The 23,659-nt window shown below is 48.0% G+C and overlaps 1 protein-coding gene across 1 annotated transcript in view; it reads left to right on the forward strand.

The window, feature by feature from the left end:
* MCC (MCC regulator of WNT signaling pathway) overlaps positions 1–23,659 on the forward strand; it is a gene marked incomplete at its 5' end in the record, with an annotated part of 263,687 nt that overhangs the window by 163,911 nt on the left and 76,117 nt on the right. Inside the window, 2 exons of the mRNA XM_080804526.1 lie at positions 3,157–3,299; positions 12,940–13,082. Of these exons, the coding sequence (XP_080660652.1) occupies positions 3,157–3,299; positions 12,940–13,082 (286 nt within the window). The remainder of the gene's footprint in view (positions 1–3,156; positions 3,300–12,939; positions 13,083–23,659) is intronic.

Here is a 23,659-nt window from a genome sequence, read left to right on the forward strand (position 1 = left end):
TACCAGATAGTACGCTCTCGTTATCTGGGCATCGGCCATCTGCTCTCCCGGCAACCTGGGCACCCCTCCCCCGCCTGCAGCCTGGATCTTACCTGTTAGGCAGCTCACAAGAGTCACCAGGGGTGTCTGGAGTTGTCTTGGTGATTATCAGTAGTAGATTGTGTGCCATTTTCTTGTGTGAATATTTGCATACCTCCATTTTAACGTGAATTTTGTGGTTTCTGGTCTGCCTTGGTGGTGGTGGGCTGTTGACTTCTAAAGACTATGAAGGAGGAACTGTAAGTGGGGAATTAAAGGAGACTGAGAGGGGTACCTGGGTGGCTCAGTCAGTTAAGCATCTGCCTTCCGCTTAGGTTGTGACCCCTGTGTCCTGGAATCAAGCCCCAATTGGGCTCCCAGCTCAGTGGGGAGTCTGCTTCTCCCTTTGCCTCTCCCCCTGCTGGTGCGTATTCACACGTTTTCTCTCTCTCTTAAATAAATACAAATCTTAAAAAAAAAAAATATAAGAGAGTGAGAGCTGTTGAGTATGTAAAGGGAAGCATTTCACAATGGCTTTTTTTTTTTTTTTAAATTAAAGATTTTATTTATTTGTCAGAGCACAAGCAGGGGGAGCAGCAGGCAGAGGGAGAAGCAGGTTCCACACTGAGCAAGGATTGCAATGCAAGACTCGATCCCAGGGCCCTGGGATCATGACCTGAGCCGAGGACAGATGCTTAACCGATTGAGTCAGGCAGGCACCCCATTTCACAGTGATCTGTAGCCCTAGAGAGCTGATTATGGAAAACCAAAGAGGAGGAGCCAACAAGAGTGCAGTGTAGTAAGAGTCACAGCATAAATGAGATTCAGGTCAGGCTGGGCAGTATCTTGTAATTATTTTAAGATCTAAAACTGGTGGTCTTCATAAGAGTGCCAGCTACACTGAGACATGTGCATACTGCACATGCACATGTACACACATGCACACACACACACACACACACACACACACACACTTTGAAGGTGGGAATAAAGCATAATAGCAAAAGCTCATAGATACTTTGCAGGAATGCAGAGAAACAGTATTCAGCTGTGAGTGTGCTCCAGAGAAATATGAACCTTTTTCACTGATTGACACATACTGTCTCTGACACATTGTCATTTTGTGGGTTTGTGTTGTTCCCTGTAAAATATGATGGATCATGGATGAAAAGGCATAACTTCATGGAAAGAGTATCTGTGGCCTCTTAGGGTTTTAATCTGTTTAGGAAAGCTTCTCTGTAGATGTGACTTTATCCTTGCCTCAGTTGCCACATACTTCTAGTTGTGTTCGACCTCAAGGGGAGGTTATCTGATGTTGCAGGTTGTCCCTGAGAACAGAAGTTGCCATTACTGTTTCCCTGAAAACAGCCAGCTCACAAAGGTCTGGGACACAGTCTCCACCACCTCCTTGCCTCCAGTCTTGTTCCTGGAGCTCTGAGCAACCCCCAGGACGTTACTGCATTAATACACATCAAGGTGGTTTGTAGGTGTGGTCTCTGCCATGACCTGTACCGCCATATTGCACAGACTTACTTGCCGCATACATCTGTCAATAGGGAGTGGGGCTTAGTGGGGTGGTGTGCTCATCTCTGAAGGCATTTGTCCCGTAGCTTCTGGGTTATGCTGCCATAGGAAGCAACAGATTAAGGGTGGGTGGAGGACATTGGACATGGTGGGTGAGGAGTCTTACCCTTGCCCGTCTGCTACGAGCCCTGAAAATGCAAAGCTGGCAAGTACGTATCACTCTTGGCATTAGGAAAACCTCACTAAAATGAAATTAAAATTCCTCTGCTGGACAGGAAATTAATCAGGGCTGAATACAGTAGACAGGGATAGAAGTTGGATCCCTTGTTCCATCACTGATGCGTTTTATTGTTATGCAAATGAGACTAAATGTACAGTGACTGGTGGGGCATTGAGGAGGGAGCAGAGAAGTGAAGGAGATGAACAGGTTCCCTAGGATTTAAACTCTAGCTACGAAAATGTTTTTCTAGCATCTGCTGCCTCTGAGACCATCAAATGCTGAGCAAGGGAAGCGCCTCAGCTTCTCCTGTCATTGTTTCTGCGAAGTGGTCTCCTTGACGGTGTGATATATTGCCATTGATTCATTCCATAACACTACTAGATCACCCACAGTGAAGCAAGCCGTTTGCCAGGTGTTAGGGCTCAATCATGAAAACACCTAGTTCTTGCCTTCCCAGAGTTCATAGTCTGGTAGAAAAGAATACTGGAGGGGCGCCTGGGTGGCTCAGTGGGTAAAGCCTCTGCCTTCGGCTCAGGTCATGGTCTCAGGGTCTTGGGATCGAGCCCCGCATCGGGCTCTCTGCTCAGCAGGGAGCCTGCTTCCCTTCCTCTCTCTCTGCCTGCCTCTCTGCCTACTTGTGATCTCTCTCTCTGTCAAATAAATAAATAAAATCTTTAAAAAAAAAAAAAAAGGATATTGGAAAGAATGAAGCCTTACGGATACACCAGCCAGATAAGAAATGTTGTCATACCACTTAGGATTATTTGGTTGAAAAGTGGCTGAAACAAAAATAAAATAAATAAATAAATAAATAAAAGTGGCTGAAACGTACCCCAGCAATGTTAACAAAAAGGGAATGAACTAAAAATAAATTAATGTACAAAGAGAACTAAACAGCTACAAGGAAACATGGGGGGGAAGCTCTGGGATATCGATGTCGGGAACGAAGGGACAGTCTTTTCAGGCCCCTCAGTGAAGTGAGCAAACTGCAGGCAATCTTAAGTCCATTCACTCAAGATTCACATTCCCAAAAGAAGGTAACTGATGGATCCAGCTCGGACACTTGCCTCCTTCTTGGTGAGGGAAAAGCAAGAGACTTGGATAATGCCCCAGAGATTGTGAGCAATGGCAGGTGGACTTTCTCCCGAAGACAGAATGAATGCTACAAAGGCAAAGACTTTTTCCCTGGCGGGGGTTGGGGGGGCAGGTGGGAGATGCATTCTAAAATTCAGCTGCTGTTGTGGCTTCTGGGATTCCGGGCCAAGGCACGGGTCTGTGTTTATTTGGAGCATGCTCAACGTGGAGGTTGTGGTGGTTTGAGACCATAAAATTTAGCATCACTCACCCGTTGGTGCATCCACTCATTGGCACTTCTGTTGTTCTCTTGATCCCAGTGTGAGCAGTCCCACCTCATGAGAGAACATGAGGATGTCCAGGAGCGGACGACGCTTCGGTACGAGGAGCGCATCACGGAACTCCACAGCATCATTGCTGAGCTCAATAAGAAGATAGACCGTTTGCAAGGCACCACCATCAGGTAGTGAGCTCCCAGACGCGGCTTTCTCTCTACCCCTCTGGGCTCCAAGCTGGCTCTTGGAGCTGAAGAGGTCCCGATGGGTAATGATGATGTTTTATTTGCGGCGAAGACTTTCACAGTTGATATCTACTCCTGTCTCTTCACCTTGTTAACCATGCCCTTTCCCCTCCACTATTCTGTTCTCTTCTGGATCATCACGAGGGCTCCCCTGGAAGGCAGCCAGGGTGGGAGTTGTAATCCTCCCTTTACTGCTAAGAGTGTGGAATTGCAAGTGGGTGAAATGATTGTTTAGCGAGTTCTAAAGGGCGCCCCTCCATCTCCCTCCCAGTATCCCTGTCACCTCTTGAATCTACTCGATGTGCAAACTGTGTGCCTCCCTTGGGAATTTTGAGAGATCTATCAGTGTGGTTTAGGACTAAGGAGTATATCTGCTTCTAGATAATGTAACATCTTGAGCTCACTTGAAGTTGATTTACCAACATGGATGTGGCCTCTTGCAAACTCGGGTGGGGAACAAGATTGGATACATCGTTTTACTGACACAAAGTCTGAGGCTTAAAAATATTAAGGGCTTTGGGGTGCCTGGGTGGCTGAGTGGTTAAAGCCTCTGCCTTTGGCTCAGGTCATGATCCTAGAATCCTGGGATCAAGCCCCACATCTGGCTCTCTGCTCAGCGGGGAGCCTGCTTCCCTTCCTCTCTCTCTGCCTGTCTCTCTGCCTACTTGTGATCTCTGCCTGTCAAATAAATAAAGAAAATCTTTAAAAAATATATTAAGGGATTACTTTGAAGTTCTAGTTAGAGGACAGAGGTGGAGTCAGAACCCACAGTCTCTCTGCTTTTACTTAATATTCTTTCCATGAAAGTGACTCCTGGGGGTCCTGCCTTCCTTAGACATCACTTAACCCCTAAGGCTCCTGCATGCAGCACTGAATGGGTGTGTCTGCCCTGCTGTGCAGAGGAGGGGATCGCTTTGAGCCACTTAGCCAAGGACGAGGACTTTCATCTCCCTGCCTGTCCTCAGAGAACAGCCCTGAGGAAAGCAGATGGTTGTCTTCCATCTTCATGGAGAAAGAGGGCTTTGCCCACTGAGTGTCTGTCCAAGCCGCAATCAGGACATTTGTAGAGACCGCTACTTTAAACTCTCCCTCCAGAAGTCCCGGGTTAGAAGTAACTTCGGGTGGTTTTGTTCCAAGTCTGAGAGAGTAATGACAGGGCTATCTGATGAGAGTACTGATGGGCCTCTGGTTTTTTCGGGTAAAATCATGGAAAACTTTGCACGACTGGAGCCATACCAGAAATCCCATATTCCAATTTAGAACCTCAAGGCCTTTAAATTGTATCCCAGTCTTTAGAGTGATTGTAGGTTAGAAACGCATGAGCAGAGGAGAATTTTCAGACCAAAGAAATGATTATGGCAGATTTAAAGGAGGCTGACAGAGTACATGGGCAAATTTGTAATTTCCATTAAAACATGTTGCACTTTGAAACACTTGAGAAGGTGAGGGCAAATGGGCTAAGTGAGTTGTGAAAAAAAGCATCACACATCACCTGGAAAACTCAATTTCGGAATGTTTAAATTAAGTATAACGGCCAAACGGCTTCGTGTTAAAATATAGTGAGCTTCTCGACTGTAAACATTTATTGGTGCCTCTTATTTAAAGTGAGATTGTGTCTGTGCAGATGTCACATTAAATTCTGCCAGTTTTCATTATGTAAATGAGCTGCCCCTCCTTGAGGGGACTCCCTGCAGGCCACACAGACATGGGGGCCAGGAAGACAGGGCTCTTCTGGTCCCCTGAGCTCCTCGGCTAAGGGGTGTCTCCTGCCCCCTGCACTCCAGGAAACTGATTTGCCCTCAGGTCCTGAGATGCTTGCTAGACTGAGTGAAGCGGGAGCCAGGTACCTGGGAGGAACTCCCAAAGGCCCTCGAAGATCCAGGAGGTAGAGAATGGAGAGTCACACTAGTCAGGCACAATGCTGGTCCTGACAGACTTTCTTGTCACTTTGGCTTGGGCCCGAGTTAGGAATTTATTGGAAGTGCTGAAGAATCATTCGTAAGGGAATAGTGTATGTAAGCTATGACCTATCCATATGTAAGCAATACTACATTGCTTAAGTAAAAAATAATCTCATAGTTGTAAACTTTCCTCTCTAGTTGCAGTCAGAATGGGGACCTTCTGTGGCCACCCTAGAACACACTCTCTCATATCCTGTAGCCACAGGGCTAAGGCAGCCAAGAATCAGACACTGCAGGGGGCTGAACTCCAATGTAAGTTGAAATCCCAGCCCCATCAGATCTCTTAGATGAAGATGAAGCATTGATAGGAAAAGAAGAAATGGTGAGAATTTGAATCGAGACACCCGGGTGGGTTTCTATGAATCGAAATACCTAGAGCCTACAAACCCCCATCCTGCAGAAGCTCTCCCCCTCCCTGCCTGATAAAGCTAGTCTTACTTTGCTTGGAGACTCTGTAAGCAATCTCATCCCAGGTAGGGGGTGCCAGGTGTATACACTCATAGCTAGGTCCCTCGGGAATAAAGATTGCTAATTATTTCACTCGGTGAAGAACTCTAACCAGCTAAGATGCTGGCCAAACACAAAAGAAATAGGGACTTCCGAGTGAAAGAAGAAAGTTAGCAACACCAACTGGCCTTAGGGCCAGTTGTAGAAAAGAAGGCTAGCCTGTGCATATTTTGGTGCTTATTTGCGTATATATTCAATTTCTTTATTTTTCCTCTTCTTAATTTCTCCTGTTACACAAGGTGAGCTGGTTTTGGTGAAACTTATCTATTGGTCAGGTTAGCTGGTATCTAGGAGGATTTGCCGCTGAGCTAGAAGAGCAGTGGGTGCCTGACGATGGAGACAATAACTGATGGGACTTGGGGTCTCCCAATTTGGTGAGAAGGTGAGTCCCCTCCCATTTGAATGAGGGGTGGTTACAGAAGCTTGGGGTCATGGCTGTTGCCATTTGGAAATTTCAGTGTGTGTGAGAGGTTGTGTGTGGTTGTTGAGTAGCCAAAGAGGGTGGCCTGTGACATGTCATCTAACAGCTGGTACCATTCCCACCCCTTCTCTCTGCTCTCTCCAGAATCAGAGAGGCTGGACCCGTGGGACTGCTTCCCAGACTGCCTAAATAGCTGGGTTTTGGAGATGGTTTTGGTTCTGCTGGTGAGGTGCCTTTGAATGGGTTTGGAAAGCAGAAGGCAGGTGGGAGCCGTCGTTCCTCAGGCCATGATGGCGGCAGCGGACATAGAGACTTTCGTGGGCATGAGGTCCTGCACCTGAGAGCCGGGAGCTGTGGGCAGGTGTGAAGGAGTGGCAGTTTGCTGACCTTCGAGGGGTCCACACCTGTGATGGCAAATGTCACAGCTCCCGGTGGCCTGCACCCACACTTCTCTGGTCCTTCCAACAGTCATGCAAGCCTGGAACTGCCTAAATTGAATCTCTTCTACTTGAAATATCCAGTGTAGTTTATGTTCCTGACTGAGCCCTGCCTAATGCATCCTAAATCCCATCTCCTGGGAATAAACACTGAACATTTTGTATATACGGCCTCCTAAAAAATTTTATTCATGAATATTTTAAATAAATTGGATCATATAGCAAACAATGTTTTGTAATGCAGGCTTTTTAACTTAACTATATGGTATGAGTGGCTTCTTTTAATGCTCATCTGACTTGGGGAGATTGTATAATGGGATAGGGAAATGGAAAAATACATCAGTAGCTCACTTTGGAATGGGGGGGTGTATTTCTAAACAAATTAAACATGAGCACTTTTGTTTCCCAAGGAGATTCTTTTCTTTTTTTAAAGATTTTATTTATTTATTAGAAAGAGTGAGTATGAGCGGGGCGAGGAAAAGGGCAGAGGCAGAGGGAGAAACGGTCTTCCCGCTGAGCAGAGAGTCTGATGCAGGACTTGACCCCAGGACCCTGGGATCATGACCTGAGCCGAAGATAGACGCTTAACGGACTGAGCTACCCCGGGGGCCCCTGAGGAGATTATTTTCTTTGCCCAAAAGCTGCTCTCCTAACACCACCGTTTCACTGCTAGCTGTCGTGAGTAGTCATGTTTCTGCTTCATTGCTTGGTTGTTAGCCCACAGCTCTCCGGCTTCTGAGTGCAGCAGCTTGCTGACACGCCTTTTGCTAAGGACTGAATTGTGTCTCCGAATTCAAAAATTCATTTGTGGAAGCCCTACCCCTGAATAGGACAAGCATTTGGAGCTGGGGCCTTTGGGAGCTAACTGTCCCATTGAGGTCATGAGGATGGGGACCGCATGGTGGGTGTAGTGGGCACCCTTCTGAGAAGAGACACCAGAGGGCTTGCTCGAGGACGCGCTCGCTCCCTGCTGTGTGAGGACACGGTAAGCCAGGAAGAATGCCCTTACCAGAAACTGACTGTGCAGCTGCGTTGGTTTGGGACTTCAGACCAAAGTCCAGAACTGAGAGAAAATCAAATCCTGTTGCTTGAGCTAGCTTGTCTACAGTGTCTTATTACAGCAGCCTGAGCGAAGAGGCTTTTTTGACAATCACTAGTGACTTCCTAACTGAAAAATCCAGCGACCTTTTCTTATTTCGGGTCCTTTTCTACAGGATTTGCTTCCAAATCTTTCTTCCTGGTGTGTTTTTCTTGAACTTGTAGGACCCTGTATCTTTTCTTCTGTTGCTGAGATTCACCTTCAGCCTTGGCTCTTACCCTGGGCTCTCCCCTTCCCTTTCACCTCGAATGGCTGCAGCCCTACCGCACTGACCTCTCCCCTTGGAGTTTCCTCCCTCTACTGTGGCCCTTCACCCTTCGGCTGCTCTGTCTGCAAAATGCTCCTTTGGCAACAAAGATAATATGCAAAGTCCCATCTACTCTGACATAATGCAGTCTCTAAAATCTCATACCTGCCCCATGAGCCTGACCTTTCCATTTGCCCTGTTATCCACCAGAAGATTCATAGATGAGTCCATCTTCCTTTGCACTAGATGGAAAAAGAGGTGTAATTGCAGGAAGAATTGAGACTTAACACCGATTTCCTGCTTTAGAGCCTCTGAGAGAATTGGAAATACAGTTCCTCATTGTATCTAAAAAAAACTTTGTTCTTTAAAACAATGATGGCATTTCAGGGCACATCTGCCTTTGCTTACCAGGAAGGATGTAGTTCAGCAAAACCCCCAGCAGGTCAGGGCGGCGGGATTAGCTGGACGTAGTTGACTGACAGGTGCCAAGACAGGCAGACGTCCATCTGGATCTTATTCACCAATCAATCCAGTGACAAGGCCTGAATGTCCACACCAAAACAGAAGAGACATGGGGATTGCTGAGGAAATAATATTTGTACCAAATATTACTGATTCCGTAGTACTTTAGCTTCAGGTCTGGAAGTACTTCCCTTTTCAGATAAGATCATTTCACCCCTGGCCAGTTATGAGAAGGAATCTTTAAAAATTGTCATCAACAACCACCACCAAACCTTCTCCTTAGATCACCATATTTGACTATTGATTCATGGTCCTAAATTTAGGAAAGAGGCTGTACCGCTCACTAGTTGCTGGCTCTTGGGTAAATCATTAGCCTCTTGAAGCTTCAGTCGTCTTACTTGTAAATTAAAGGTATTGGGACACCTGGGTGGCTCACTCATTAAGCCTCTGCCTTCGGCTCAGGTCATGATCCCAGGGTCCTGGGATCGAGCCCTGCATTGGACTCCATGCTTGATGGAGAGCCTGCTTCCCTCTCTCCCTCTGCCTGCTGCTACCGCTGCTTGTGTGCTCTCTCTCTGTCAAATAAATAGATAATCTTATATGCAAAAGAAACGTACTGATCCCAGCTTTGATGAACCCTAAGATCTCTGCTGGTCAGTCACTGCTAGTTACATAGGTGGTGGGTACAATCAGATGCTTGCGTCCTTGGGAGCATTTGTCTTTTGGTTTGTTTAAGCTCGTAGCAAGTAGGCACCATTGCCACTCTAAGAGCCACTTGTAAGCACGTCACAGATACTTCTAGGTGAATGAAATAAGGTACATTCAGAACCCTGTGAGATGATTCTTTATCTTCCAAAGAGAAACACCTGAGCACTTTGTAATTCCATAATTATGAAACTGCCACAATAGTGTGTAATTACCAACATTTATCACTCGATCAAGCTTCTGGGTTTTTTTGTTGTTGTTGTTATTTTTGGCTTAAAATGATCACTTCTTGGATCTTTTCATGTTTTCTTCCTTCTCATCTCCAGCATTAGCAGCTGGTATTCTTTGGGGAGATCCTTTTTCCCCCAAAGAAAAAAGTTACCATTTGCTGAGAGTTACCATATACACAACAGAAAGACGCAGGCGATGAAGTCACTTTGAGATGCCGATGCTGTGATGTTAGCTAGACATCTTCACCTGCCAGGTGATTCCTGCCGTGCAGAGCAGCCTAAAAAACACCCCTCAAGTTCCTGCTTTTGTAAAACTGCTGGGACTGGTAGAGGCTTTCTGGCTTCTTGTTCCATTGCTCTGGGTGAACCGGTGCTCCCGGATAACACAGTAGGGAGAAAAGCCTGCGCTCCCATCATCTACACGCACTGCAATTGCAGATGGACCGTCCTGCTTACAAAAGGCCCTGTGAGGGTGCCTGGGTGGCTCAGTGGGTTAAAGCTTCTGTCTTCAGCTCAGGTCATGGTCTCAGGGTCCTGGGATCGAGCCCCACATCAGGCTCTCTGCTTGGCGGGGAGCCTGCTTCCTCCTCTCTCTCTGCCTGCCTCTCTGCCTGCTTGTGATCTCTCTCTCTCTGTCACATAAATAAATAAAATCTTTAAAAAAAAAAAAAAAAAGGCCCTGGGAGAATTGGCTTTTGTTCTCTCTCAGTCCCAGATCCCAAGCTCTTTTTAGGAATGATGCCAATATTGATGTTCAGGAGATGATAAGGATATGCAACTCTATGAATTTTTAAACCAGGATCAGTGGGACAAACAAAAGGGTTGCACATACTTTAATATTTGGGTTCAGTTGAACCATTTTTCTCCCTCCTTCGTGGTACAGAATGCTGCCTGAACTCACAAGGTTTTTTCTGCCTTGTATTACCATATACTTGGTTTGCACGAGTTGTTTTGTACTTTAGTACTAGGATTACCACAGGGAGGCATCTTAACCAGGAATTCTGTGTGCTCAGCTCAGCCCTCGCCTTTGGGGTCAAGAACACAGACCTTTGGCACTTGCCCCTGCTTATTTTCTCTGATTCCATATGAGAGCTCGGCAACGCTTCTTCCCCTGAATTCCTAGACTTTGTCATTTTGTTTTTGTTTCTCCTAACTCCAATGATTTGCCCCCTTCAATGCCATCCTTCTGATCAAAGGGCCTGAGTGTCCCTCCAGCCTTGTGGTTTCCATTGGGAACCCCATGGGGTTTCAGCGGTATCGACCACTTACTCCTGTCCATTCCTCATTCACATTCAGAGGCTTCCACCCTCATGACCTATCTAAAGTCTACTTGCCTGGGACTTCTCTGGAGTGCTGCTCCATCCCAAAAGTCTTTCCTGGCTACTACTCACCTGCAGCCCAGATGCTCCGCCTGTGTCCACACACAGCTTCTTGGGCTCGAATGAGTTGTGAACACATTTGACCCCTAGAAGACCGCACCCACCTGGTCTTTGCTTTCCTGTTCTTTGGTGCTCGAATACATTGACCACGGGTCCTTAGTTTGCATTTCATGACCCTGAAAGTCTTTGGCCTCAGGTGACACTTCTAGGGTAGTGTGATTGTCCCTCAGACCGTGCTCTGACCACAGTGAGGAATGAGCCCTGCAACCGACAATCTCCTCTCCCAGCCCTTCCCCATTCACTGCTACATACAGTTCATCCTGGTAATCCCGGGAAGTAGTTCCTTACAAAGCACGAGATTTGGCAGGCCCTATGTGTTTTGGAACCTGCTGAGCCGGAAAGGTTTAAGGTGGCTATGAGTGATTTTGCAAATGCCATTTATACAAAGATACAGCAGCATTTATCTGGCTTTCTTGGCTGTAAAACCGTCTCAGCCAAGCTGAAGCTGATTACATTGGCCATGCAACAAAGGTAATTTATTCATCATACACAAAACCACCCGTTAACTAAAATCAGATTTTGTAAGTGCTGATGGAAAAGAGAGCTGATGTATCAGGGCACAATTACCCTCTAGACCGAAAAGGCTACTCTTAAGGTGCTTTTTAATTGTTTTCATTCCTAAACCTAATTATTGTTAGCTTTGCAGGTGTCTCATAATTAACTTAGTCAGAGAACATTAACCTATATTTTTCCCCTTCACCACTCCCATTCTAATTCATATTTTGCATGTCTGGGGGCCTAATAACTGTTAAAAGTCTCCCCAGATTTCTGGATGGCTTTTATTAAAAACCCCTTAAAAAGCAGGGGCTCAGCGGAATTCCTTCCGAGACGATGCTGATTTCTTGAGAGAAGAACTCTGGAGAGTTCTTCACATTCTCTAATTTATAGATGTGTCTCCCCAGCTTAAAATGGCGGTTGCCTCTTCCCTAAGTTCCAGTGGTGTCACCCATTACCATCTTGGTCTACCCCAAACCCAAGGCTGTAGACTCTTGGCCCTGCTGGTGTCCACAATGTCAAGCAAATGCCAAGCCAAGAGGACTTCTCTTCCTGGCTTTCTTCTCAGACATCCACGGGCTTCACAGCCTCAGTTAAATCCCCTGACGGTTTTCTCCTCTGGTTCACTTGCAAAATCAATGCTTCACAGCCTGGCTGATTTTTGCCCTCTTCCTATCCGTGTCCAGTGTGTGTGTGTGTGTAGTGATGGTGGTGGTGTGAGGAAGAGGTATGCGTGCACCTTGACAGACATACTACAATCGTAAGCTCCCGTCACATGCCCATAGCTAATTCAGGGACCAAATGTTGAGGGATTGCGAAGGGCTGAGAAGGGGCGGGGGTATGTGTGTGCAGATACAACATGGCAGCATTTAAGTGTTGACTTCTCGTTACAAGTGCTAACGGACGGAAACAGACCACTGAGTGGTGTGCTTTCACTCACTGTGTCCATTTTTCTCCTCTGCCCATTCTCTTTTCCTATCCCCTAACTCCACTGACTTGCTTTAGGGAGAGTAAGTGTGGCATTTACCTCTCAAAGCATTGAGAGTTTTCTGGTAGCTCGAGCCCCAACACCTCCTTATATCCTCTTCCAAGGAGAACGCCCACCAGTGGGACCCTCCAGGTGGTGGGATGTGACATTCCCATGCTCTGGGCTCCTGTTTACTTTGCTCGCTCTAGCCTCAGTACTCACACCAGTTTTCAGGTCTTGGGTTCTTTCTCACATCAGAATTTGAGGAGGTGAAGGAAACTAATTTTTTGAGGAAATCTTAAAAGCAAAAAAATTTCAATAAAAAAAATTGAAAAAACAAAAACATTTCTACTAGGCTGTTAGATGGATCTCGTTCACCATATGGATAGGTATGGGGCCACAGGAACAACCTTTCAGTTTCACATGTGGACCATAGAGATGACTGAATGTTTGGCCTCTTAAGAGTCCTAGCCCATACAGCTGAGTAGGGTGGGCAGGGGGAGTCGATCTGTCTTCTTTCTCTCTGAGTATCTTTCTTGTCTTTAGAAGTCATGTTCTCTGGGAATTTGTCTTCTGTCTCTGCCGGTGGTGGCTGACTCTCCTTTTTTCTCAGGGAGGAAGATGAGTACTCGGAACTGCGATCAGAACTCAGCCACAGTCAACATGAGGTCAATGAAGACTCTCGAAGCATGGACCAAGACCAGACCTCTGTCTCCATCCCCGAAAACCAATCCACCATGGTCACTGCTGACATGGGTGAGTCTGCCTGCCACTGCACGAAGCCAGAGTTTGGTTTCTGGATTGTAATGGGAATTTTAGACATAGGAGGCAGCCTGAAGCAAAATTTAATTAGTCAAGGAGTTTGGTGAGTAGATGGAAACACACCCATTTGAGTCCCTTACATGCTACTGTGTCGGAACTAAAGGGGTGAATGAGCTTTCTGTCCTCATGTTTGTGATTCAGACATAGATCACCTCTATTTGAACATTCTGGAGATGGGGAACCAGCTGAAAAGGCTATTGTAGTGTTCCGAGTTCCAGTAAAATCCGAGCTACGAGGGCAGGAATGGGAAGGATGGAGTGGGTGGCGACACATTGCGGTGGGAGAACCAATTGGCTTTAACAACTGTTGGCTCAGAAGGAATCCAAAATGACTCTAACCTGTTGATCCTGAGTGACTAAGAGAATGATCATAGTTCTTAGGATGTTCGGTTGAGAAATGAGTTGGGAAATAAATATATTGTGTTTGAGGTTGTAGAGAAATGTCCATCTGGGAATACTTGGTTTGGTGTATTTTAAACTGCAGGTCATGACCTGTTAGTGGGTCTTGAGATTAAATGAAAAATATTTTTTAAGTGAAATCAAATAGGAAAAAAATGAAATGACAGTATTACTTCGTGAGACTTATTTGTTGAGTTATGTGGGTATGTAGAAAGTTGCCAAGTGAAATGTTTCTGCTGTGCGCTGCAGTCAACCCACAAAATGTTGCAAAATCACAGGTCTACTTGGAGATGCTTAACCAGATCTTTGGAGAGATGAGGGTTGGGGATAAAGGCTTTGAAGTTATGAGGTAAGGAGATCTCTGTGATCAAAAGGGTGTGGAGTCAGAGAGGGAGGAGCACCATATCTTAGGAAATGTTCACATGTAGGGAAGGTAGAAGGACTAGGAGAAGGGGGAATAAACATAGTGTAAATTTCTTAGAATCTAAAATTTTGTTGGGGAGAGAGACTTGAAATATAATACACATTTATATTAATTTTGAAAGTGCTATAACATTAAGGAGCATAGTACTATGAATTTATCAAAGGAATTTAATTCAGTTTAAGATTCTAGAAGAGCTCCTAGAAGTGACATTTGAGCTGAGAGCTGGAGGGTAAATAGGAATTAACCTGTTAAAGGAGGAGATGCATTCAGGGAAGGGTGGTGTAGTGGATGCGTTCAAGGAGATGGAAAGAGATGGTGGAGGGCGCAGAGGTGTGAGATGCAGGCTGGAGAGGTAGGCGGGAGCTGGAGCATGCAAGATCTCATAGACCATGTTAGAGAGTTTGACCTTTAATCAAAGATGCACAAAAAACCACTGAAAGATTCGAGTAGTGGGGGAAGGGGATGCGATGATCAGGTTTGCATTTTGAATCAAACGTTCTTTGATAAAGAGAATCAGTGTATCAAGAATGAATGGGGGAGGCCAGCTAGGAAACCTTTGCTAAAGTCTCAGTGGGCATGATTATTGCTAGGTTCAGGGCGATGGTAGTTAATCTCTAGAAAGATTTAAAGTTGGCAAGATCTGCTGGAGGATTAGAGAAAGAAGGGAAAAGGAAGTCTGCATGTGGAGATGTTCTCTCAGTGTCTGGGTGACGACACAGTGGGTGGACGGCACCGCTGAGCACCAACATGGGAGCTCAGTGAAAAGAGCCAGGCGGTTTTGCTTCGAGTTTCATTTTGTTGCACTTGAAGGAAGTGGGAGTGCAGGGTGGAGCGCCTGTGTTTCGTTTGGGGTATCTCGAGGTTTCTGGGGGGAGATGCTTCCAAAGGCAGCAGGTATCCATGAGAAGCCAAGAGGAAAGGTCTAGGCTGAAGAAAAGCAGTGAGGAGACACTGGGCTATGTCCAGTTACTAAAGCAGTGGGAGGCTGTGGTCGAGCGAGGAATGTGGAGAACCAGGGCAACCGGCCAAGGAGGAGACACAGCAGAGCTCCTGGTAGGGATGCCCCTCCCGCCCGTCATTTTAGTCTCAGTTTAACTGCTCCCCCTCCAAAAACATCTCATGGGCATCAGCCTGTAGCTTCCTGTGTTCCCTCTGGCACTACCCCTTTTGTCTCCTTCTTCTATTGCATTGGAATATTAAATGATGTATTTCTAGCTCTTTGCTCGACTGACTCTCCCCCTGAACTCCACTGGACAGAAGTATGTTTATCTACTAGCAGATCTCCAGAGCCCGCCAGTGGGCCTGGCACATAGCGTGTGTTCAGAGGTATTAGCTGGGACAGACAAGTGAAGCAGTCAGCAAGTCCTTCAAGCAGTCGGCCAGCCAGAGCTATAGGAGGAAGGGAAGAGAGCCATGTCTGGGCAGTCGGTGGGCCAGAGAAAGCTCTGGAAAGGAAGCCGTCAGCAGGAGGGATGGGCACTGAGGCCAACAAAGTCATGGAGAGCTGTATACGGATACCGATGTGATCCCGACAGGAATGGAGTAAGGAGTGGAGGCCTCTCCTAGGTCCTCAGGCTCTAGGCTTCAGGCTGAAACTGCCTCTCTGAACTCACCCGAACCCCTCTTTCAGGCCTCGAGTTAGAACATATGCAACCTCGGGGACCATCCCAGCTGCGGGCCCAAGTCCCACGTGCTGCTGTATACCAACCCCGCAGTCTCTCACCCTAGTGTCCCCAGGCTTCTGGGCTCTGCCTTCCAGCCTCGGGAGTGGGACAGGTGCAGACAGCCCAGGAGTTCCCACTCAAGCAGAGAGATACGTCTACACCGATCCCTCCACTCATGTCTCTGAACATATATTTTATGAAATAAGTGCCCCACACTCCAATTAAGTTTATCAGTCAAGTAAGGTTGGGAAGTAGAGGGATGAACCTACTTCAGTGGGCCAGGCATCTTCACTGTGGGGCTTCTCGGAGCACCTGACAGAGCGCCCAGTAGCTCAGGCTGTCTACCCAGGAGCTGGTGTCTGCCTGTCTGGGCTGTGAGCTGGCTTCATTTCCCAAATGATGAATCTCCCATCCTTTCTTTGCATCCTTCTTCCCGTTATAAATATATGTTCATTATAGCCAGGGAGAGCGTCTCTGCCAACGAGACTGAGCTCCTGGAGGGAGGGGATCCCATCTGCCCCATGTCTGCGTGTGTTCTCGGCCCACAGAGGCGGCCTTGATTCGTTTATTCAACAACTCACTGGGTGCTGGGTGAGGGACCCGGGGTGTGAGACACAGGATCTGCCCTCAGATCGCTGTCATCGCACGCTCCCATCTCTCACACCGAGAATGATGCCCGGACTCCTGGCCACGGACTATAGGGCCTCACAGAACTGGGGGTCCCCTCCCTCAGGCCACATCCTCCCCACCCATCCCCATTTCTCTCCCAGCTCTGGCCACACTGGCCTCCGTGCGGCCCCTCACACCCTCACATCGGCTTCCTCCAGGCCTGCATGGAGCACGCTCACTGCCAGGCACTCTCCTCCCTTTCTGGGTTTGCTTCTCCTCACAGCACTTAGCGCTCCCTGGCGATGTGCTGTATGTGCCTTTCTTTGACCGTGTATTGCTAGTTACCAGTCTCTCACGCGAGATTCTAGAAAGCCAGCACCACGAGGGCAGGGACATCAGCTGTCCTGGCTGCCAGTTCCAACAGCGCCCACGCAGGGGAGGCACCCAGATACCTGGGAGCAGCGAACGCCGGCTTGGAGCTCACGGTTCTCTGGAGATGCAGACCAGCAACGGGAAATGACCCACAGTGACGTGAGGCCCGTGACAGGAGGTAGACAGCGGCTCCTAGCCACACCCTGGGGGCAGGAGCCTCCGGGAAGACATCCCTGAGGCCTCATCTAGCGGACTGCCGAGGGGACAGGTGGGAGTCAGGTGAAGAGCAGGGGCAGGAGGAGAGCTCGGGAGGCAGAGGGCCCGCACCTGCCTGTCCCCTGGGGAAGGCAGGTGCAGGGACAGCAAGGAGGCGGGGTGCAGGAAGGCTGCTGCAGGGTGCATTCCCCACGTGTGTTCATCGGGACCGGACGTCTGCGTCTCCGTACTCCTCTGCCATTTTCCAATTAAACTGCTTCGATAGGGAAAAAAGCTTCCATATATAAACACCATTATAGGAAATCATTAAAAAGCAGCCATTTCATTATGGTTGCTATATTTGCAAACCTGCATTAGCAGCCCAAAGGTTTTCTTGAGCTGGCTTTGATATGCAGAGTTGGCTGCGGTGTGTTTGCTGATCTTCATTCTAGATAGGAGGAGTTAGTCCCATCTAGTCCCTTCATCAGAAAGCACTTTTCTTTTGTTTTCAAGCCCCACCCGTCAGAGCCCGGCTGCTCCTGCAGTAAACTGGCTCCTGGATCCTGTCCTCGGGGCCCAGGATGAAAATTAGCAATTTAGAAAGTGCTTTGATTTCCCTGACCAGTTCCCTGACCCCGGAAGGTCCTGGCAGTGTCACAGGGCATCTTCAACTGTTCAAACAGTTGCTCTGTTCAAACCTGGTCACACAGTTTGGAAAATAAAGGGAATTAAATAGACAAAGACAAGATGGGAATCATAGCTTGGGACTTCTCTTCCCTCAGTTTGGCAAAGAGCTCTAGTTCAGAGGTAACTGTAACGGGTAACACAATTCCCTCAGTGTCGAGCGTTTACATGCATCTTGGTGTGTAATCCTCAACATTTGAGAGGACGCCCTGTGGAGCTCCTCCTCTGTAAAATTGGGCTAACAGGGATCAGAAAGGGTGAGTCACTTGTCCCAGGCCACACAGCCAATCAGTTGCCGCTGTTGCTGGCGCCTGCCGCTCTGCTGGTGGCTTCGCTCTTCAGCGCTGCTGCCTAAACAGCGAAACATGCCTCTGGTTAGCGGCCCCACTCTCTGCAGTCCTTGGAGGTCTCTAGTGCTGACCGGGGAGTTGAGGGAGCAGCTGTGCCCAGCTTCATAGCAGAGTGTTTGTTGCTAATCGAGATCTTGCAGACCTCCGTCTTAGAAAACAGCGCTTTGAGGCCAAGTGATTCTGGGGGTTGCCATAGAGCAGAGCACAGATGTGTGTGCACGGGCTCATCGCGGCATGCGTGCTCGTGCGTGTGCGGTCGCTTCCTGGCCGGCTGCTTCCCTGCTGTGTTGGTGGCACGGCAGAGCTCATCCAGAGCAGTTGCTCACAGAGCAAAATCCTTGGTCCAAAGGACCTTGGCACAGCCTGTGTTGGGTTCTGTTCCTTATTTTGAGCTCTCCTCTGGTTTTAGGTGAGAAATTCTTATTTTTCTGGAATCTAGCAATGCTCAACTATTATCCCCTTAGGGATGAAAGGAAGCATATGATACCTTGTTTGCTGGTGGGATCATTGAGATTGAGATTTCCTCCTTATGAGTCGTTTTTGGAGGACAACCAAGGAAGTGTTTACACATGAGACCTGACTCTTTGGCACGGCAGTGACTATGTGATATGTTTAACGTTAAAGCCAGATTTTCCTGGCTTCGTGGCGGATGAGGCTTAATGGCTTCAGGAAAAATGTTCCAAAGTGTCAAGCAGCCACTCCCAGTAAGGAGAAGGGGGGTCGGACAGGGAAAGGCAGCCCTCCCTCCTCCAGAAACAATTTCTGCAGGGTTGGGAGAGAAGTGGTAACAAAGGCAAAAGGAGCCTGTCTGGAGAAAATTTGCATTTTGTTAGGAGCAAGGGGACTAGACAGCCAGTTACTCTCCAGCAAAAAAATTTTTTAAAACAGATTACTTGTAACCTGATTCTGGAACTTTGAAGAACCAGTCCATAGGTTGGAAAGATTAGATGGGGCTGAAAACAGCACCCTGAGTAGTAGAGAGAATATGCTGAGCCCTTTGTTGCCTTTTTCCCTCTTCTCCTCACTTTAATTGGGCAGCTTAATTTCTCCCAAGAGGTTCACAGTGTTGGGCATCCCTGAGAACCAAGCCCAGAGGAGACTTTGAAGTTTTGAACATGAATTCACCAGAGGACTCTTTGAAGGGACTGTGTGCTCTCTCCTTGGGAGCTGAGCCTGGTCAGACAAGACCTGTCTGTGAACGTCACCAAGGCAGAGTCACTAAGGAGTCCATCTAACTTATTCTGGAACTTTCCTTAGAGTAATCAAGCTTGAAGGCAGGAAAGGTCGCTACCCCACATCAGTTTGTTATTTTGGAATATTTCCCTCAAATTGTACTCAATGATTTTTTTCAGCCCCTCAAAGACACTTGGGGTATAAGATGCAAATGGCAAGGGATTGATCCATCATATTTGTTCAAAATGAGTTCCTATAAATGTTGGGATTCAGGAACTCCTTTTATAATACAAGTAGTCTTGATTTTCTAAACACCAGGTCCCTCCGGGTTAGATGGGTTTTTTGGTTATCTGAAACTCAGGACATGTTATTCCTTAGAGCCAGCATTATAAAGAAGTGTTTGCTTCCAAGACCAGCCCGCGAAAGCCTATTTTCATCTGTAATGGGAACAAAGTATGGGATCTCACGAGTGTTCCTACAACCCCAACCGTTGTTCTGGGGGAAAGGATTGTGTCGACCACATTTGACTGTCAAAGGCCCATCGACCCCCTTCTTCGGGAAGTTTTGGAAATTCTCCCATCCCTGCCACAGTGAGAGCCCCAGAGTCTGGGACCAGTACCTACCACCTACTCTGCACTTGTCACAGTTCACTCTCGAGGGCTTGAGGCAAGGGCCTGTCCGAATAGGGCCCTCGGGCTGAGACGGGAGACCAGGCACAGAAGAAGGAAGGGCCCTTTGGACCAGAGGTTAGTGAGCCTGGGGGAGAGCCGTCAGAGGTGATGTTGTGGAAAAGCAAAGTGACAGGAGCAAAAATGAAAACAAATGCAGGCTTTTAAGATGTGGCTGACATAGAAGTCCTGAAAATACAGCTTCGTTTTCTTGGGGAAAAAGAAACCCATCCCTCCTGGCGAAGTTAGGACCCAACCAGGCTGGAGGCTCCCACCCTCACCCGTGCCTATGGCCTTGGGGGGGGGGTGATGTGGGTGTGGCAGTGACCCTTTCTCAGGAGAGCATTCCAGTTCCCATGGCTACACTGAGAAATGGATCATCACTGGGGTCCCCACGTCACATCCAGACTCAGTGCCCCCATGTTCCGTCAGACCCTCTGACCTTGAACGATAAGGTGTTTATTTCCCCCTCAACTTTTTATTTTGAAAAACTTCAAAATTACGTAAATGGTAGAATGAACCCCGGTAAACCCTTTGCCTAGACTGACTAGTCATTAATGTGACAACACATTTGATTTTGCGCTCACACGGAAATATTTTTCCGGAGCTATTTGAAAGTAAGTTGCAGACCTCATGATGCTTCACCCTAAATATATCAGCAAAACCTCTTAGGAACGGGGAGCGTCTCTTTTTTAACCACAGCACTTTTATCATACCCGAGAATTTTAACCCAGATGGAACGTTATATATAGTCCGTATTCAAATTTCCCCCAAATGTACCATTCATGCCTTTTGTTGCTTTTGTTTAATCCAGGATCCAGGCAAGGCTCTCGCGTTATATTTAGTTACCACGACTCTTTAAGCTCCTTTCATCTAGAACAGGTTCTCCCACCTTTCTTGTCCTTCATGACATTGACATTTCTGAAGAGGCCAGGTTTGTGGTGCCGCAGAAAGTCCTCAGCCTGGACGGTCTGGTTGTTTTCTTGGTATTAGATTTGAGGTTAGCATTTTCCACCAGAATTCACAGGGGCGGTGAGATGCCCTCACAACGGGGTCCCCCCAGGAAGTTTGTGATGGCAGTTTGACCGTCAGTGGTGATGTTGCAGTGTGTTCAAGCTGTAACAGCTCCGTCCCTCCGCGTCCTCTCCCCTTCAGGAGACGCAGGCCCTGGGCCTGTTACACAGGGTGCAGCCTGCGTGGATACTGCCTCATTCCTTTCTCGCAGACCTTACAGGCTCCTCCTGGCTTTTCATTTTCTGTGTTGCGTGATTCTGCTCTGGCTTCTTCTTTGCTGCGTGCTGCCTGGAGGAAACTGCTCATGCAGGAAAGCCACAGCCCTCCTCGTGTCAGCCCTGGAGCCACAACAGGGGCCGGGATGTTAGGTCCCCAGGACATCACTGCTGGCCTCTTAGCAGGACGCCTACATTGCCACTGAAAGAATCTGTAGCTTTTTCCTCTACTTGACCCGTCTTATGAGGCGCACGACGTGTGCCCGTCAGAATAGAGGTGGGGGGACGTGTGCTGGCCCTTGGAAGGCCGTGGGGGTTGTGGTTATGCCCTGAGCTGCTGCACCGCACAGGGAAGGCCTTTGGACTCTGCGCACAACAAGCCTACCACTGCTTCTGCCTCTCAGACCGGCTCCGGTTCACTGTGCCTGGCAGCTCTAGCTCGAGCGGACACATCCCCCTCGGGGACCCACCCAACAGAAAGCTTTCTGCCTTCTGAACAAGCCGTGGTCTGCCCCAAGACAGGTCTTGGATTTGATGATTCTTTAGCAGTGAGCAGACTAACAAAAACCAGCTCCTTATAAATGTGGATGTACAGAAAGTCTTTCCTTTCTTTTACACATTCAACTCAATCAAGTAGGCTTTACTGAGCACGATCCTGTGCCCACTGTTGTGAGCATCTGGGAACACAAGGACTAATAAACAGTCATTGGTCCCAGGGCTGGGCTTGGTAGGGTTGATATGTCAATTATAGGAGTAGATCCATTCTGGTACAGGTACATACGTCAGAATCAGGTAAACCAGGGGAGTGTTTCTAGTGTCTAATGTTTTATTGGGGTTAGGGTTTTTACAGGGGGTTTAAAAGAACAAAGAACAGGCAGCCTCTGACACCTAATTCCAAATGAACCCACTGTGGCACAGTTTCTTGAATGGAGCTCGGGTAGGCTGAGTTGATCCTGAGAGAGAGAGAAGAAAACTCTAGTGTATGTGTTGAACAAAGCAAGAACACTGGTTAGGCTTGATTTTCATAGCCATGAACGCCCTCTGACCCTTTTTCCGGGTTCCCCTAGTACTGGGGTCTTCCCTCAAACAGCAACATAAAAACCTAAGCCTCTGGGGTCTGTCAGAACAATTAACCCGAGCTGTCATGTCTTCAGCTCCTCTCTGGGAGAAGTCATGCTCCGAACGGAGAGCCGAGGCAGGGTGGCTGATGGACGGGGGCAGCGAGCGGTGGTGAGGGAAGTGGAGGGGCGCCATGGCCATCCAAGTCCCAAGGGGCCAGCTGCCGGGCGCGCCACAGATGGTCCTGTGAGGAGCCAGGCCCGCTATTGCCAGACCTGACTCGACAAGAAGAGCCATAAATTCTAATGACTTCCAAATGCCGACCATTAATTCAAAACTGCTTCAAAAAAACCCAAAAACCAAAAAGGCCGTGCCAGACTTCTACGTCTGCCATCCAAACAACACGCATCCTCCTGGAATGCAGGTGGCCGTGCGGCCTCCTCTGGTCAAAGGGAGGTGCTCGTTCCACTTACTCGTCTGTGTCCTCGGTCTCATCTTTACGGCAAATTAGACCACTGGAAGGCACAGTTTCGAGACCGTGTGAACTTACTCTTCCCAGAAATCCCTTCACCTTATACTTTCATGGCCCACTGCTTAAATTTTTTTTTAAGATTTTATTTATTTATTTGATAGAGATCACAAGTAGGCAGAGAGGCAGGCAGAGGGAGAAGGGGAAGCAGGCTCCCTGCTGAGCAGAGAGCCGGACGAGGGGCTCGATCCCAGGACCCTGGGATCATGACGTGAGCCAAAGGCAGAGGCTTAACCCACTGAGCCACCCAGGCACCCTGACCACTGCTTAATTTTAATTAAAGATTAACATAAGAAGAAGCCATATGAAATCTGCCTCTCTTTGAAACTGGGTCTGAGGAGCTTGGTAACCACATTGCTTTACACCACATATGAAGTCCCAAATACCTCAATTCTTTCAGCATCTGTCACTCAACACCCATTGTCTGTCTTGGGAAACCGGCATGCTTCCTCCTCTCTGACAGGAGAGGTTTCATTTTCACTCTGGCTGCCAGGAAGCTCAGGGATAAGTGGAAGAGTCAGCCCCAGCAGCTGTGCGAGCCTCTGTCGGCATCCTTGGCCTTTCCCTGGGTCCGGTCACTCTGTTTCCCCCTTACGTGCGGGTGTTTGCTACAGCCTACTTCAAATTCTTCTTTGGAAAGATAAAAATAACCTCTGTTAAAAGCATGTGTACCCTGGGTGCCTGAGTGGCTCAGTGGGTTAAAGCCTCTGCCTTCAGCTCAGGTCACGATCCCGGGGTCCTGGGATCGAGCCCCGCATCAGGCTCTCTGCTCAGCCGGGAGCCTGCTCCCCCACCCTCTCTCGCTGCCTGCCTCTCTGCCTGCTTGTGATCTCTGTCTATCAAATAAATAAGTAAAATCTTAAAAAAAAAAAAACATGTGTACCCTATATGAAGGGCCTCCTTTTGGTTGTCAGCAAGTGGGGCCAAGCCATCACCTTTCTGGAATAAACAAGGCACGGCATGGCCTGAGGTGCTCCTAGCAGGTCAGCCTGCACATCCCCCTCACGACAAGTGTGGGGTTCGGTGGGAGTGAGTGCACTCAGAGCTGTGCGACCCTCATCACCATCCATTTCCAGGACTCTCTCCTCCTCCCAAACAGAAACCGTGTATCTGTAAGCAGTTGCCCCATTCCCTCGGCCCCTGGTAAGCTCTGCTCT

Source organism: Martes martes (genome assembly GCF_963455335.1).
Source record: "Martes martes genome assembly, chromosome: 5".
NCBI classification, from domain to species: domain Eukaryota; kingdom Metazoa; phylum Chordata; class Mammalia; order Carnivora; family Mustelidae; genus Martes; species Martes martes.